Source organism: Lonchura striata, chromosome 9 (genome assembly GCF_050655825.1).
Source record: "Lonchura striata isolate lonStrDom1 chromosome 9, ASM5065582v1, whole genome shotgun sequence".
Lineage (NCBI taxonomy): Eukaryota > Metazoa > Chordata > Aves > Passeriformes > Estrildidae > Lonchura > Lonchura striata.
This window is the reverse complement of record NC_140711.1, coordinates 9949436-9963087: the sequence shown is the minus strand read 5'-3', so window position 1 is coordinate 9963087 and position 13652 is coordinate 9949436. Positions and strand designations below refer to the sequence as shown.

The window sequence follows — 13652 nt, the reverse complement described above, 5'->3', positions numbered from 1 at the left end:
AGTATGGGTCAAAAGAGTACTGACATTAACTGTGTTTGAAATGGCATCTTGCAGTCATCCATGTGCAAATGAACCTAGCTCTTTTAAACATGCTGGGTTCTAATAAAGTGCACAGAACTTGTGTTTACCAAGGTGAACTGAATATATTTCTCTTCAGACTTACCTGACAGAAAGTTTTGTTGTATTAAATTAGCAAAATGTGTGACAGATTTAATATAACTAAATGGAACCAAATCTGAGCAAAAATGGTTTTTTCAGGGCAGAAGGAAACGTGCTGATTTTGAATATGTTTTATAGCATTTGTGTGAGTAATTTGTAGCACTCTGTAATCACTTCTGTAGGATGGTTACACTAGTTTAGGGTGCAAATCAACACCTTCACCACCAGGCCTAAGAGAGAATGCCCTTTTTCTCACCACAACAAAATAAATTAATCCATTAGAAAATCACCTCTGACCAGTGATCTTGGAGAATTTGGCAAGCTTATGGTTGCACACATTTAGCGCAATTTACATCATCTGTGAATACAGCTGCTGCCACCTTTTGAAGCATATTTCTGACTGTCTGGAAGTGTTGGTTATCTGCAGAAAATAGTTTGGGAGGCTAAAAGACAACTTTGCACGAGCAGGTGTCCCTTTTCAGATCACCAGGTCATTTTTCTGAAGCAGTTCTAATTTGCAAGGGAACAGCGTACAACGTTGCTTTATGTTCCTCTGCACTCTTTTGGCTCACATATTCCTAAGCAGCTGCCCATCCTTTGGATTATTTTTCAGCAGCATCCCCAGGAAGTGCTTTGAAGTTTCAGCAATATATACACACATATATATATTTATGTATAATTTGGGTTGACATACTTGGCAAGCTCACTTGAAAAATAGAAATGTTTCATGGCATGACATGGGAGCTATTAAGTGACTTATAAAGAACTGAAGCCCTTCTAACATCTGCCAGCTTTTGCCTACAATTCCCAATATCTTTTTTTTCCTTCCTATCACTTGTGGTGAATGAACTTCCTCTGTTGTGATAGAACTCTGTAAAGGAGTAAGTTTTATAACACTTGAAAAAAACAACCTTTCCTTTACCAAAGACTCCTAAAATTTAAAACATGAAGTATAAAAAATGTTGTGTATCTTTGTTTCTGATGCTTTAGTTAAGAACTCTGCTTTGAAGGCACCACTGACTATCTTAATAATAATGAAATTAAAATTCAGAGAGTTGTCACAAAATGTGCTACCATAATTACTCATTAAAAAAAATAAAATAAACCATTCTACTGAAGCTCTAGTCCAAAGAACATGCTGTCTTAGGGAAGGAAAAATATTTTTTTTCTATTCTGTTGCTCAATATAACATGAAAATAAATTATTGACCATCTATGACTGCATTACTTGTTGGTATCTTAGTAGAGCTGGGAAACAGAGACACATGTGACACCCACACAGAGCAACCAGAGTGCTCAAAAGACCCAAAACCAGACACTGCATTTATTGATATTTTTCTCCTGTAGTTTCCTGTGCTGCCTTTTTAACTTCAGGATTAGACTCTTCAGCATCATTTAACACTGCACATTATTATAATGACAGGAAAAAAAAACATTGAGTGACAAATTACAGACTTACTGCCACAGTAAGTTCAGCTTTCAGTGACTGATGAGAGAACTTGCAGCTGTGGTACTGAGTAGCTATCCTAGAAATTTTGAATTACTTCTGTCTCTAAAAGGCTGAGCTTTTATCTTGTGTCTAGGCTCTGCTCCTGTGTTTTACTGTCTGGTTTAACCTGTATATTTCTGGTCACTCAAATGTTTTCCTGTTTAGTTCCTGACAGATTTTTTTGTCACTAAATGTTTAGCTGGAGCAAATAAACAAGATGTAAATTTCATTCAATCTCTAATTTCTCATGTGGTAGGTTAATGCCCTGGCTGTAACTCCTGCTAGAAGTGCTTGCCAGAGCAAAAGCAGGAGAGCTTCTGAGGTAGAAGTGGGTAATGCTGCCAGAGGGCTCCCCTGCTCTATGGCCAGGAGCAGCTCAGGGATTTCCCAGCATAAATGTGGTTCTTTGTAGTTACAAGCAATGGATTTATCAGCTATGGACTCCATCTGCCTCCTCAGAGCTGTGCAAACTCCTGGCATCCACAAACTCCTGTGGTGAACAAGTTTCATTGCTTAATTCTATGCTACCTGAAAAATCCTTTCCTTTTTTCTTGTTTTTTTGAGCTTGCTTCCTGTTGACTTGATCAAAGTGCTGAAACCCATGATTAGTAAAGCCTCACAAGTCCCACTAATCCTAGACAGTGTGCATTGCAGTGGGGTAGCCTCAAGGAACAAGTGTAACAACATGCTACTACATACTCATTCTGAAAATTCAATAAAAAGGGAAACACATTTTGCTGAAATAAGTAATGTCAGAAAGTGTAAGGTAGGGGTTTGACTTAAGGAATTGTCCATAGTGGGAGATATGTATGTCACTGTCTTGGGTTTGTGCAGTGTAGCACATTTTTCATAATCACTTGGTTGAAGGGATGTCTGAGATGATCCCAGAAGCATCAGTTGTGATTTGGGAACCTCTGTGAATTTTCACAGAGATCTTCTCACAGATCACCATGTTAACATTATTACAACTAATTTCAGGTTGTGGGCTGATTGTTTTGTGCTGGCAGTTGTTCTACAGCTGAGTTCTATAAATATTTAGCTTTCCCACCAGCATCATAAGCTTCTCCATGCCTACTAGGTATTTGCATTTTGGCTTGTCTGTTTTACATTTCTTTAGCACTTAGCTTTACGCTTGGTACCTGTCATTGCATACAAGATCCTTGAATGCAATGTAGCAACCCTTTTTCCTGCTCAAGGCATAAGATACTTTAAATCTTTCTTTACATTTCTGACTCTGAGAGTCCAGTGGGTTAAAGAAATTCCATTATTTCCTCAGCTACATGACAGTCTGTCAGAGAAGCCATTTTACATGCTTATTTCTCCTTCCAGCCACAAGTACCTCACAGGACAGCAGAAGAAAAGTGATACAAAAGGCAAGGTTAGTTAGAAGTGTGATGAAGTTTCCCAGGTAACATAATTGCTTCCTTCTTCTGCAGATGTAGGGGCAAGAAACTACAGACATTTATGTGCTATTTATTACAACAAAAGCCCAGGCTTTGAGATCATCCATGGTTTACTGGACAGAGTCATGCAGGTCCTGGAAGTACCACCAAATGAAGAGAATGGCTACACCATCAAGGCAGCTGAAGGTAAGAAAGAAAGAACTACATTCTACAGCAGAGGTGGTTGTGGAACTTAAATGTTCCCCTACAATCTGAGGAGAATTTTTGGTTGTTCTCAGCAGTACACACTAAGGGTTAATATCATTATGCGTGCTGTCATATTGCAGCATGATGATAGTGAAAAGGCATTGTTTCCATTCACTGATTGTAAAATGGGGTTGTTATCTTTCTGTGAGCTGCCCTGAGTATCTTAATGTACTCTGTGAGTTTACAGCTTTTTAAGGGAACTTATAATACAGCATATGCCATGAGCTGTTTAATATGATTTAATCTGCTGATGGCAATAGGGTGCACAGGAATTCACTGAACTGATGAGTATGCCAGACACCCACTGTATTCTCCTTGGCTAACAGAGCTGGAAAAGGCAACTTCTTACACTTTAACTTTTGGTTTCTAGCTTTATCTATAGTTTTGTTTCGGGTTTTTTTTTTTTAATAGGTATCTTTTATTTATACATTCATGTGAAGATATATGCCTTATATATATCTTTGATTCAAAGAGCTGCTGTCTTTGAGACTGACCCTGCTGCTTAGATAGTTGTATAACATCCCTCTTCTCCATACAGGGTGAGCTGCACATGAATTAAAAATAACATTCTTAAATGTAGAATCTCCTCTGTGTATGTGCATGTAAGAGAGAAAGCAAGCAGGCTGACCTGATTCCTTCAATGCCAGAATACAGGTTGTTGGAAGAGAGCAGCAGCAACTCATCCATTCTGCTACCTAAAATAACAGTGTAGAAAATACAGAACAGAAAAGCACGGCCACAGGGATGGCAGCTGTGATTCTCCTTACATGTCATGCAGTGGTGTTCAGAGATATGAGACACTGATTCAAACTGACTCAGCTTGAAGAAGTGCCTCCATTCTGCACTTCCTGGAACAGTGGCACTGACACAGGGTCCCTGGCAGCCTGACCTAACTCTGCTGTTCCTAGAACTGTAATGAAAGTAAGTTGGGTGTCTCCCTGTTCTGCAGTGTGCTGCCAGGATGCCAGACAGAACACTTGAGCTAAGTGTTCTTCTGGCACTTCAGTGCACACTTGTGTCAGACATATTGATGCTTTTTTTGAAAAAGTACTGTTTTGCTCAGTATTATTTGGGCAGACTCTCAATGGGTTTGTTAGAATATTGTTAATAGGATGCCCAGGTTGATCAGAAGAATGTTTAATACAATTATACTTCTGGTTCTAATTCTATCAAGCACAGAACATGTCATAGCAAAGGGGGGTGTGGTAGTGGGGAGTTAGGAAGAGCCCCTAGGAGTTGGGTACTCAGCTGCCATTGAAGTCAAACTGAAATGTTCTATTCCTATTCCAAATTCTTCTGTAGCTGGTTTTTGAATAGACCTGTTAAGAGTTTACTTTAGTACTGAAAAATATTGGCAAGTGTTTTATATTGTGTTGTAACATGACAGCCAGTTTCAAGAAACTGGAAAAGGGCCTCACAAATAATCCTAACATAGGGAAGAAGTTATTTCTAGATATTAGTGCTGCTGAGTATGCCTGATGCTGTGAGATTTACAGTGCTCACTCAAAATCCTGCATTCCCATGACATTACTCCACGACACATTTAGTGCAGAGGGTGGATTATGCTTTGTCATGTGCAATATATTACAAGCAGTTTGTAGCTTTTGGTTTAAAAAAAAAAATCTACTACTTTCTGTTTTAGCAGTGATTCAGAAACTCCCTGGGATGGCACATGGATTCCTTGCAATTGTCTTGACATTGGAATTTAACCTTGCTATCAATGCAGATGGCTGATACTCTGGTGCCATAGCAAATGCAGTGTCACTGCACCAGCTTAGCTTGAGACCTTCACTGCAGAGATGGTTGGAAGTCAGAGTAATTTGGAGAATTTTGTTTAGGTTTTTTAGTGGCTGGTTTGCTTATTTGTTTGTTAATTTTTGGTTTCTTAAAAGATCCTTCACAATTTGTCAATTAGGCATGTGTGAGAGAGATGCCAGCAGATGATGAAGTAAGGTAACTGCTCAGAGAAAGAAACATACCCCCTAACATGTTAAAGAGACCTCAGGATGCTGAAATAATTCATAAGAGCAGTGCCAGTTACTTCAGAGGTTTGAAATCAGGACATTACACATGGCACAGATTTTTAGAGGCATCTGCACGAAGCTGTTTTATTGCCTGTGCCAAATTACAAATTTGTACAGTGAGAAATAGATTTATCCTAGGGCTCTGGTTTAGAGAGATTTAGAGGTATTGTCTCTGTCCATAATCTTAAACAAAGCTTGAGACCAGTAAGCAACACAGTGTAAAGGTAGGGTTTAGACCAGTTGTTTTTACTCCTTGTGTAACTTTTTAAATAGTAGATAGATTAAGATAGTTCCACTGATTACTGAAAAACAATACAGGGAATAAAATCTAGCTTTAAGTGAGCAGTAGAGAACAGATAGAGATGCGTTGGGCACATATTTGACACTTTTCCAAGTTCCCTCTGGAAAATGAAATGCCTGTGCTCCAGTCCTGCTTGGTCCATATGTGCAGTGATGGATATTTGAGCTCCTTCTGTTCTGCCAACACCTCAGTGCCCTGTGATTTGACCTTAAGGTCAGAGTGGTTTTGCCTCTCTAGCAACACCTGGGAAAAAAAGTACAGATGCTAGAAAATATGGGTGAAATTGTGATGTTCCCCTGGCCTTTGCACTGTGCTTTGGTGTAATCTGAGCTAGTTAATAAATGGAGAAGAGCTGCTTAGAGCAGCCTTAAGGAAGAGAGGCTTTTGACCGACTGAATTTGAGGATTTCAACATACATTTGATACTCAATGCCTTCTACTTTTAAGAAAGTTACTAATGGAACCTTCTTATTGCCACTAAACAAAATTAAAGTTCTAAGGGCAGAAGTCTGAAATGTTCCCCATTGCTTTAAAATGCACAAAATTAACTTTTAGACAGTGAATCCTGCTGGCCTAGAAAAGCATTCTGGATTTTCTCTTTCTTTTACGGCATAGGCATCCATAATCAAATATAGATAGGAAAAATATGAACAATCCTCAAACTTGTATGTTCTCCATAATAAAAAAAATATTAAATTTTTGAGATTTAACCATTCCACACCATTAATAAAATATCAGTGTGGATGTGTATGATTAGAAGGTAAACAATTTTTAAAACATAACAGGTAGAAAGAGACAAATTTATTTATATGTTTTCAGCTAATTTCATAAAAATATTTAATTTTTAGTTAACTTTTATTAGTTTAAATTCCCTTGAACTGAAAACTAGAGGCATTATTATATTGGAAGATATTCTTCATTTCAAGTTTTATTCAGGAATGGATGTGTTTTCTGCAATATTTTAGTGATCTTGTGCTTTTGCAAGACCATCTGAGGTGACAGTTTTCTTCCAGAGATCAGGACAACAATCACAGGAGGTGATGTTAATCATGGGGTTTGGGTCCATGGTAAAGCCTTACTTAGGCTGAAAAGAATAAAGAAGGGCTTAGGAAATCCTGACAGTGGATTATGTATCACAGCCTTCAAAGGAGTGGTGTGAAGTGGAAGGTGTAATTATCTTCACTCCTAATGTAACAATTAAGAGTCCCTATTTAAGGAAGAAACCCCTGGTTTAGCAGTACCTTACAGGAGTCTCAATACTTTGCACATGGAATTTAAGTAAGCACAAACTGTTTGAAAAGGGAAGGTAATATCCCTGTTTTATCAAAATGAAACAACTTGACAGGTTTACAGAAAATGTTACAGATAATTTGTGCATGGCTGCTGCTCCCCTGTCTGCCCCAGTGTCCTCCATGACAAAGTTGAAATAGCAATCTCATAAAAACAAGCAACTGCTAAAGACAATCAGCTTGTGATAGGAGCTTCCTTTCTCTACAGTATTGATTCTCAGGGATTTCAGCTACCACTTGAATTTATTAATGTTTTGTTTTTTTTACTAAATGTTCATGCCATTCATTCTTTTAAGGTAATGATCAACTTAGCAAAGCTGGCAGGTCAGCCTGTTTGTGTTCAGTGTGAAATGTGTGCACAATAAATGCATACTAACTCCTGCTTCATTCACTAACTGACAGTTGTCTTAAAAAAAAAAACAAAACAACAAAACAGAAGTTGTACTCCCTTCTTTTTACTGCCCTTATTTAATTAAATGAAAGGTGTGGTGAAGTGTAGAAAATTTTAATTCCACAGTAAATCATAGTAATAGCTTCCCATTTAGTAAGGTTCAGCTGTGAAATTAGAGGTGTAATAGTTATCTCCATAACTAAGAACATCAATAAACATTGGCTTTTATAGTAATAATTACACAATAAACAACTTTAAAAGATGATTTAGACCATGAACCTCAATTCACAAGACAAGAGGAGGGAAGTCTGGGACTAATTCCAAGTTAGAGGTATGGAATTGAGCTGCAGCATTTATCTCTAGTGATCAGCTTAAATTGGAAGACTGAGCTATATGCAGATGTTATATTGAGCTTGGCATTGTTAATACCTGCCTTATTTTAAGAAACTGTAGCTTGATTGCTCTTAATGGCAATCCTGGCCTTTCAGCTGCCTGTCTTGGCAGCCATTGCATTGGTCACAAATGTCAGTAATTGTCTATTTACTCATAGATAACTAAAGGAAATGTGCCAATTTTACCAGGCCTCCATAGATCATTTCTGACATACTGGGAGGTATCAGACAATTCTTAATCCACTTAATTGGCATTCTTACAGGTGCCATTGCACAGTCTTTCAAATTACAAGTTTGTGGATAATCACATTTGTTTGAAAACATCCATTCTTAATAAAATACGTCAGCTGGTAATTCACTGTATTCCACTCCTGCTAGTTTCACTTTTGCCAGTTCTCCATAATTTTTTTTAACACCAAGGATCAATTTAGATCATCCACCTTGGAATACTGGCACCACATTAGCATTTTTCTAGTACTGCTGAATTTCCAGTAATGGAAGTCCAAGCTAACAGGAGCATGCAGGATATTTGCTCTGAGAAGTGCACCACAGTTCTGATGCCTGAGACTCCTGGTGCTTTGGAAACATCCTAATCCTGGTAGATGTAACCAGACATATTCTTCATTGTTTCAGTGGACTGGACAACACTTCATTCTACTCAATAATACCTCCCCCCCACCCTAGATGTAAACAAACATACATTTAAAACTTGCTACACTTCTGTATCTTTAGCCAGTCATGTTAGTAAATGAAAGTACTTTACCTACAATTGGTTTCCAATATTCTTAAGTCTTTTTAAAATGCTGTCTTTACTGCAGCCAGTAATCAATCTTTCCTAATTTTTTCAGTTCCTTGATGAATTTCAACCACTGTTAGTAATCACGTTTTCTGAACTGCAAATTATTTCTCTCATTTTTCTCTCTAAGGAACTTTCTGATTTTTGACCACTTTCATTTCAGCACTAAATATGGATAGAGTTTTGGACAAAAACATTGTTCTTTTTTATTATGAAACTGCTAGTACTCATTTATCAAATAAATTGTTCTTGAAGATCTTCCACTGTTTCTCTGTTTAGTCCCCTCCCTACCTCCCAGACAGCTTAATGAATGAATAGTGAGAGGTAAGAACAGGTGCTTTTTATTAAAAATCTGACTCATTTTAGTACTTTTAAATGTATTACCCTAATTCTGCAAGAGGTTTCAGAAGCACCAGCAGTGATCATTAAAATAGCTTAATTATAAATCATCTCACAAATTTGGATGTTTGTCACTAGCTCTTGTTGCTTTTCCAGTGTTGGCCACTACTTTGAGATCTGATTAATTTCTCATCCTTTTCTCTCGATTTTTCTGTAGTATCAAGGGAACTTAGTTACATGAAGAACAGTTCTAACCACTTAATATTGCATTAAATTATCTAATAAAGTAGGTGTGGCTGCTCACTTAATGTCCCTTTAATTGCCTATTATCTCTGGTGTCTCTCTCCTTTCTGTAATACAGGACTTGAGATTTATAGGAACTAAATCCCTATAAATTCGTGCCAAGCTTATTTTTGTTCTATCAAGTATCTTCCCACTCTGGTGTTAATGCCTCAAATTTGAGTTTAACTGTATTAATACCCAAGGAGATACCCAGGAAAGATATGAAACAGGAGGGTTGCCTATTTTATTGATGTAGCCAAAGTGAGAGTCCACAGTATTTGGAGTATCTCCAGATAAATCTGGTTTATCAAAATTTGGCAGTACACTGGCACTGGACACCTCAGAGGTGACTTGCTGTTGGAAGTGATACTGGTAGGCCAAGCAGCACAATTTCTGGCAAAACCCAGGGTGTGATTTTAGAAATAGGTCTCTTTTTTTAGCTTTGTGTTATACTGTTGATTTTTAATATGAAAAAGAGGCTCTCAGAGATGAGTTTGAAAAGGGTTTTTTCCTTTCCTGTGGTCATTTCAGCTCCTCTCTGAAACTTCTTGAATGTCCCTTCAAGCATCAACCCTTATCCCCAAAAATGTGTGTGAGTTAAAGTACATTATTTTAGCACAGTATGGTATCCCATAATAAGAGATTTGACAGGCTTAGACTTCTTTGTCTTTTAAACTTTCATCACCAAATTATGTTTGACGCACTTTTTTCCCCACATATGAAATAAGAGAAATTCAATTACAGAACAAAGGAAGTATTAGTCTCTCAAATCCAGAAGATTATTTTAGAAGGTAAACTCTTCTTTAATTGACTAATTTAGAACTATGTGTCCTGTAGTGGGAGGGGGGAAAAAAATCTATGGCAACTGCAAAAACACTGTGAGGAAAGGTGTTAAGTCAGTTTGGGAAGAGACAGAATAGTCAGAAGCTATCTTCTACGGTCAAGCTGTCTTCTAGTGCCTCTTTTTGCAAGCATTAACTATTAAGGATTACAATATTTTTCTTCCCATTGCATTTTATTCTGACAGGTTAGGCTTGCTCCAAGGAGTAGTAACATTTCTCCTGACAGTTAAGGGTTTTCATTTCCTATCAGTTTTTGCCAACCAGAACCATCTAAAGCATTTGTGTTCCTTGAGCTCAAGCTGACAATGTCTTCTCCCTGACAACTCTTTGCTCTTCTGCTATTCCTTTACTGGAGAGGCCTCTTCAGAGTTTAATTCCTTTGGTTTTGCTCCCCAAAGGCAACTATCTTTTTTAATCACATATCATAACAAGTCTTAACAGATAAAAGTCTTCCTTGCATCAAGAATTTTAAATGTCTGACACAGCTTTGTGTTGTATAATTATAGATTTAGGTAGTTTCCAACGTTTTACATTTTTAAATAAAGAATTATTTCTTAATCATCAACTATATTTTCAATATTACAAAGCCTTCTTTATAAAATAAATTATTAATCCAAGGCATTAGCAGAAAGAGCAGGAATAGCAGAGCTCCTTTCTCAGGGTGAAGTTCTGGCTTCTCTGAAGAAATGCTACATTTGCCCATCCCTACTGCTCCATCTTTCAATTCCATTCTCATCTGCTCAGCCTGCTGTGGCTGGAGGCAGACTGAGCATGCATCTCCTTTCATTTTCACTACCATACTGATATTAATGTCACCAAATATGAACATGTGGATTTTATACTTTATGGTTTAGCAGTTCTTCAGTCTGGTGTGATTTTTCAACTTTGATATGAAGGCAGAGGGGTGGTGTTTCAAATCTAATCTTCCTTTTTTTTTCTTTTTATTTTTGCAGTAACATTTTAAACATGAATTTGCAAGATACTGGCTCAAATGTTTAGATTAGTGTGAAGGCAAGCTTTAAAGCTACCTGTTGCCCATGGTGGAGGAACTGACTTTATCTTTGCTTGTGGTGCATGTGTTAGAAATGAGCAGATACACAGATAAATGCTGGGCTCACCCTCAGCTCAGGCATTTCTGTTCCTGCTGGAGCCACGAGGCATTGCTTTGCAACACAAGCCTTAGTTGCTAAAACTAAGTGATGAACAGTTGCAGTGACTGCTGAGATTCATTGTTTAAGGATGTATTATTCCATGCCAGTTTGTCAAGTTGTTTTCTGAAAGGCATGAAATGGGAGAGCTGTGAAAGCACAACATGAGGTGGCTCTTGGTTATCTCAGTCGAGTCGCTGGGAGAGGAGGGCAGCTTGATCTAGGACAGGAGTGAATAAACAACTTGCAAACAAAATGTGACACACTAAAGTAGACTTGCAGCCTGGCTTAGTGCTGGTTCTTGTTATTCTCCAGTGCCTGTATGAAAGCAGAGCCTAACAAGCTAAAACCTGCTGCCTTGCTGTGCACACAGAGTGTGTTATATCCCCTGCCAGAAAGCATATGGCTTATTGTATCCTAGTTTCTGACAGATTCTGTTGTTTGCAAGGATGAATCATTCCTTTAGATATCCAAAGAGTGATAAAAGCACTCACAGGACACAAATAAATTAAGTTTTTTAATATTCAAAGCTTTGTGTTATCTAACTCAAGTGAAATAGCAAAACTTCTCTTTTTTTAAAAAAGTGAGCTTTATTTGGGATTAGGAATTCCTTAGTTTTATAGACAAAATAGCTGTGACATAATATCAGCTTAAGTTGCGACTTTTAGACAAAGTATTATGTTTCAGATAAATGTGGATAAATCAGATAAACCAGCCTAATAGCAAAGATTAGCTGTGCAATGGTAACTGTGCAAAGCAACTAAATTCCAGTGGGGAGTTGCTGTTTCTCACAACTGCCCCACAAAGGCAAATTTTTGAGTATTATACACAAATACTGATTTCTAGGGAAATACATGGAATTTGATAGATTTCTTTCTAGATTTTTTTTTTTCCCTGCATGCAGCATTTAATAAGAGAACCCCAAATACCTGCATTCCTTAGCCTCATCATCCACCCAAGTATACCTTCTATTAGGAAAGGCAGGAACACAATGATTTTACCCAGATAATTTTAAGTGTGTGAGGCTAACACAGGTGAATAAAGAGGTGCCTCAAACCTACTGCATTCTTGAACCACTTTCTGACATCCAGCAACACCAAACAACCTCTGTTAAAGCTCCTGGGACATTCCATAGCAAGAAGGAAAAACAAATCCAGCTTATAGGGTTATATAGGAGGGTTTTTATGAAATAGAAGAGTTAGTTTTCCTCACACCCTCCCTCAAATACAAATTAATAAGAACTCAGCCATTGACTTAGTTGTAATAAGAGAAGATGATTTACTGACTGACCACTGCAAATCTGTGGATGATTCTCTGTGTTCCCAGCCTTATTGTCTGCACAAGGACTCTAATCCTGGACTCTATTTTTGGATATCCGGTGTAGCACTCCAGGTAAAGAATTGATTGTCACTTTACCCTGTTCTGCTGTGCCCTGTATGAGGAGGCTTTTGGAAAAACAGAGGAAGAGATTAGAATGGAAGATGCCCTTTAGACAAGGACATATTCATTCACATCACACAGATATTGATTCTGTGATTTTTGTCAAGTGTTATTTATTTTCTTGAGAGGGGTAATTAAGGCACATGCCTTACATTTAATTGTACTAATTTGAATTTCCTGGTGTGTCACTACAATTAGGTGTGATCTGGGGGAAATGGCAATTGTTCTGTCACAGCTTTAGTCAGGATTTACAAATCAAGAGATTAAAGATGACAAATATCCAACTGATCCCAAAGTATGTTTTTTCTGGGCTTGAGAATATAAGGGAGAAGAACTGCTGACAATGTGCAACTTATGAGAACAGTTGGTCTCTCAGTATGTTCCAAAGATTTGAGATGTCTGTGATTTTAAGAATTAGCTGAAGGTAAATCATTCCATGATAAGATCTGGTTTTGAGCTTGTTGTTGGCTTGCATAAGGTTCTGGGAGCCTTTCTGTGCTGTGTTTATGGGCAGAAAGAGGGGGCTGCCTCTTAACACACTGCCCAGGCTGACAGTACCCCCTGACTCTGCATTTGATTTGCATTATCTGCCAAAAGAAGGAAATCAGTCCAAAGTGTGAAGAACTTGGTCCTAAAACCAACCTAACCTCACAAAATGAAATTCCATCCAGTGTAGCACAGGAAAAATACTTCCCCAGGTGAGTTGGGGTGAGGTAGTGAAAGGGAAGCTGGAGTCACTAAAGGGAGGAGAATTAAGATGAAAGACTACTGCAGCCAAATAAGCTCTGCTCTGTTACCTTCTTAAGCTTCAGCTTCCAGTGTTCCTTCAAATTACAGGAACAAACAAGTGGGTTTGAAGGCTTAGTGCAACTGCAGGCCTATAATACAGCTTTAATCTATTTCTTTTTAAAAGGAAGGGAGAGTAAGGTAAAGAAACTGTCCAAGGTGTTTGACAACAAAGAGTGCAGGGAACTTGGAGCTCTTTGAGGGTCAATTAGCCAGAAAATGTGCTAAAGACTACATGCTCTGTTGGATTATTGGCCAAAGAATTACCCCAAAGCAATCAAAGTGGCCCTGTTGCCTGAATACAGAAAGGCAATTATGGATTTTGAG

General features: G+C 37.9%; 1 protein-coding gene across 1 annotated transcript in view; it reads left to right on the top strand.

Moving 5' to 3' along the window:
* The window catches only part of FARSB (phenylalanyl-tRNA synthetase subunit beta), a 35981-nt gene that overhangs the window by 17909 nt on the left and 4420 nt on the right, over window positions 1-13652 (top strand). Inside the window, exon 16 of the mRNA XM_021553629.2 lies at window positions 3084-3236. Coding sequence (XP_021409304.1) covers window positions 3084-3236 — 153 coding nt within the window. The remainder of the gene's footprint in view (window positions 1-3083; window positions 3237-13652) is intronic.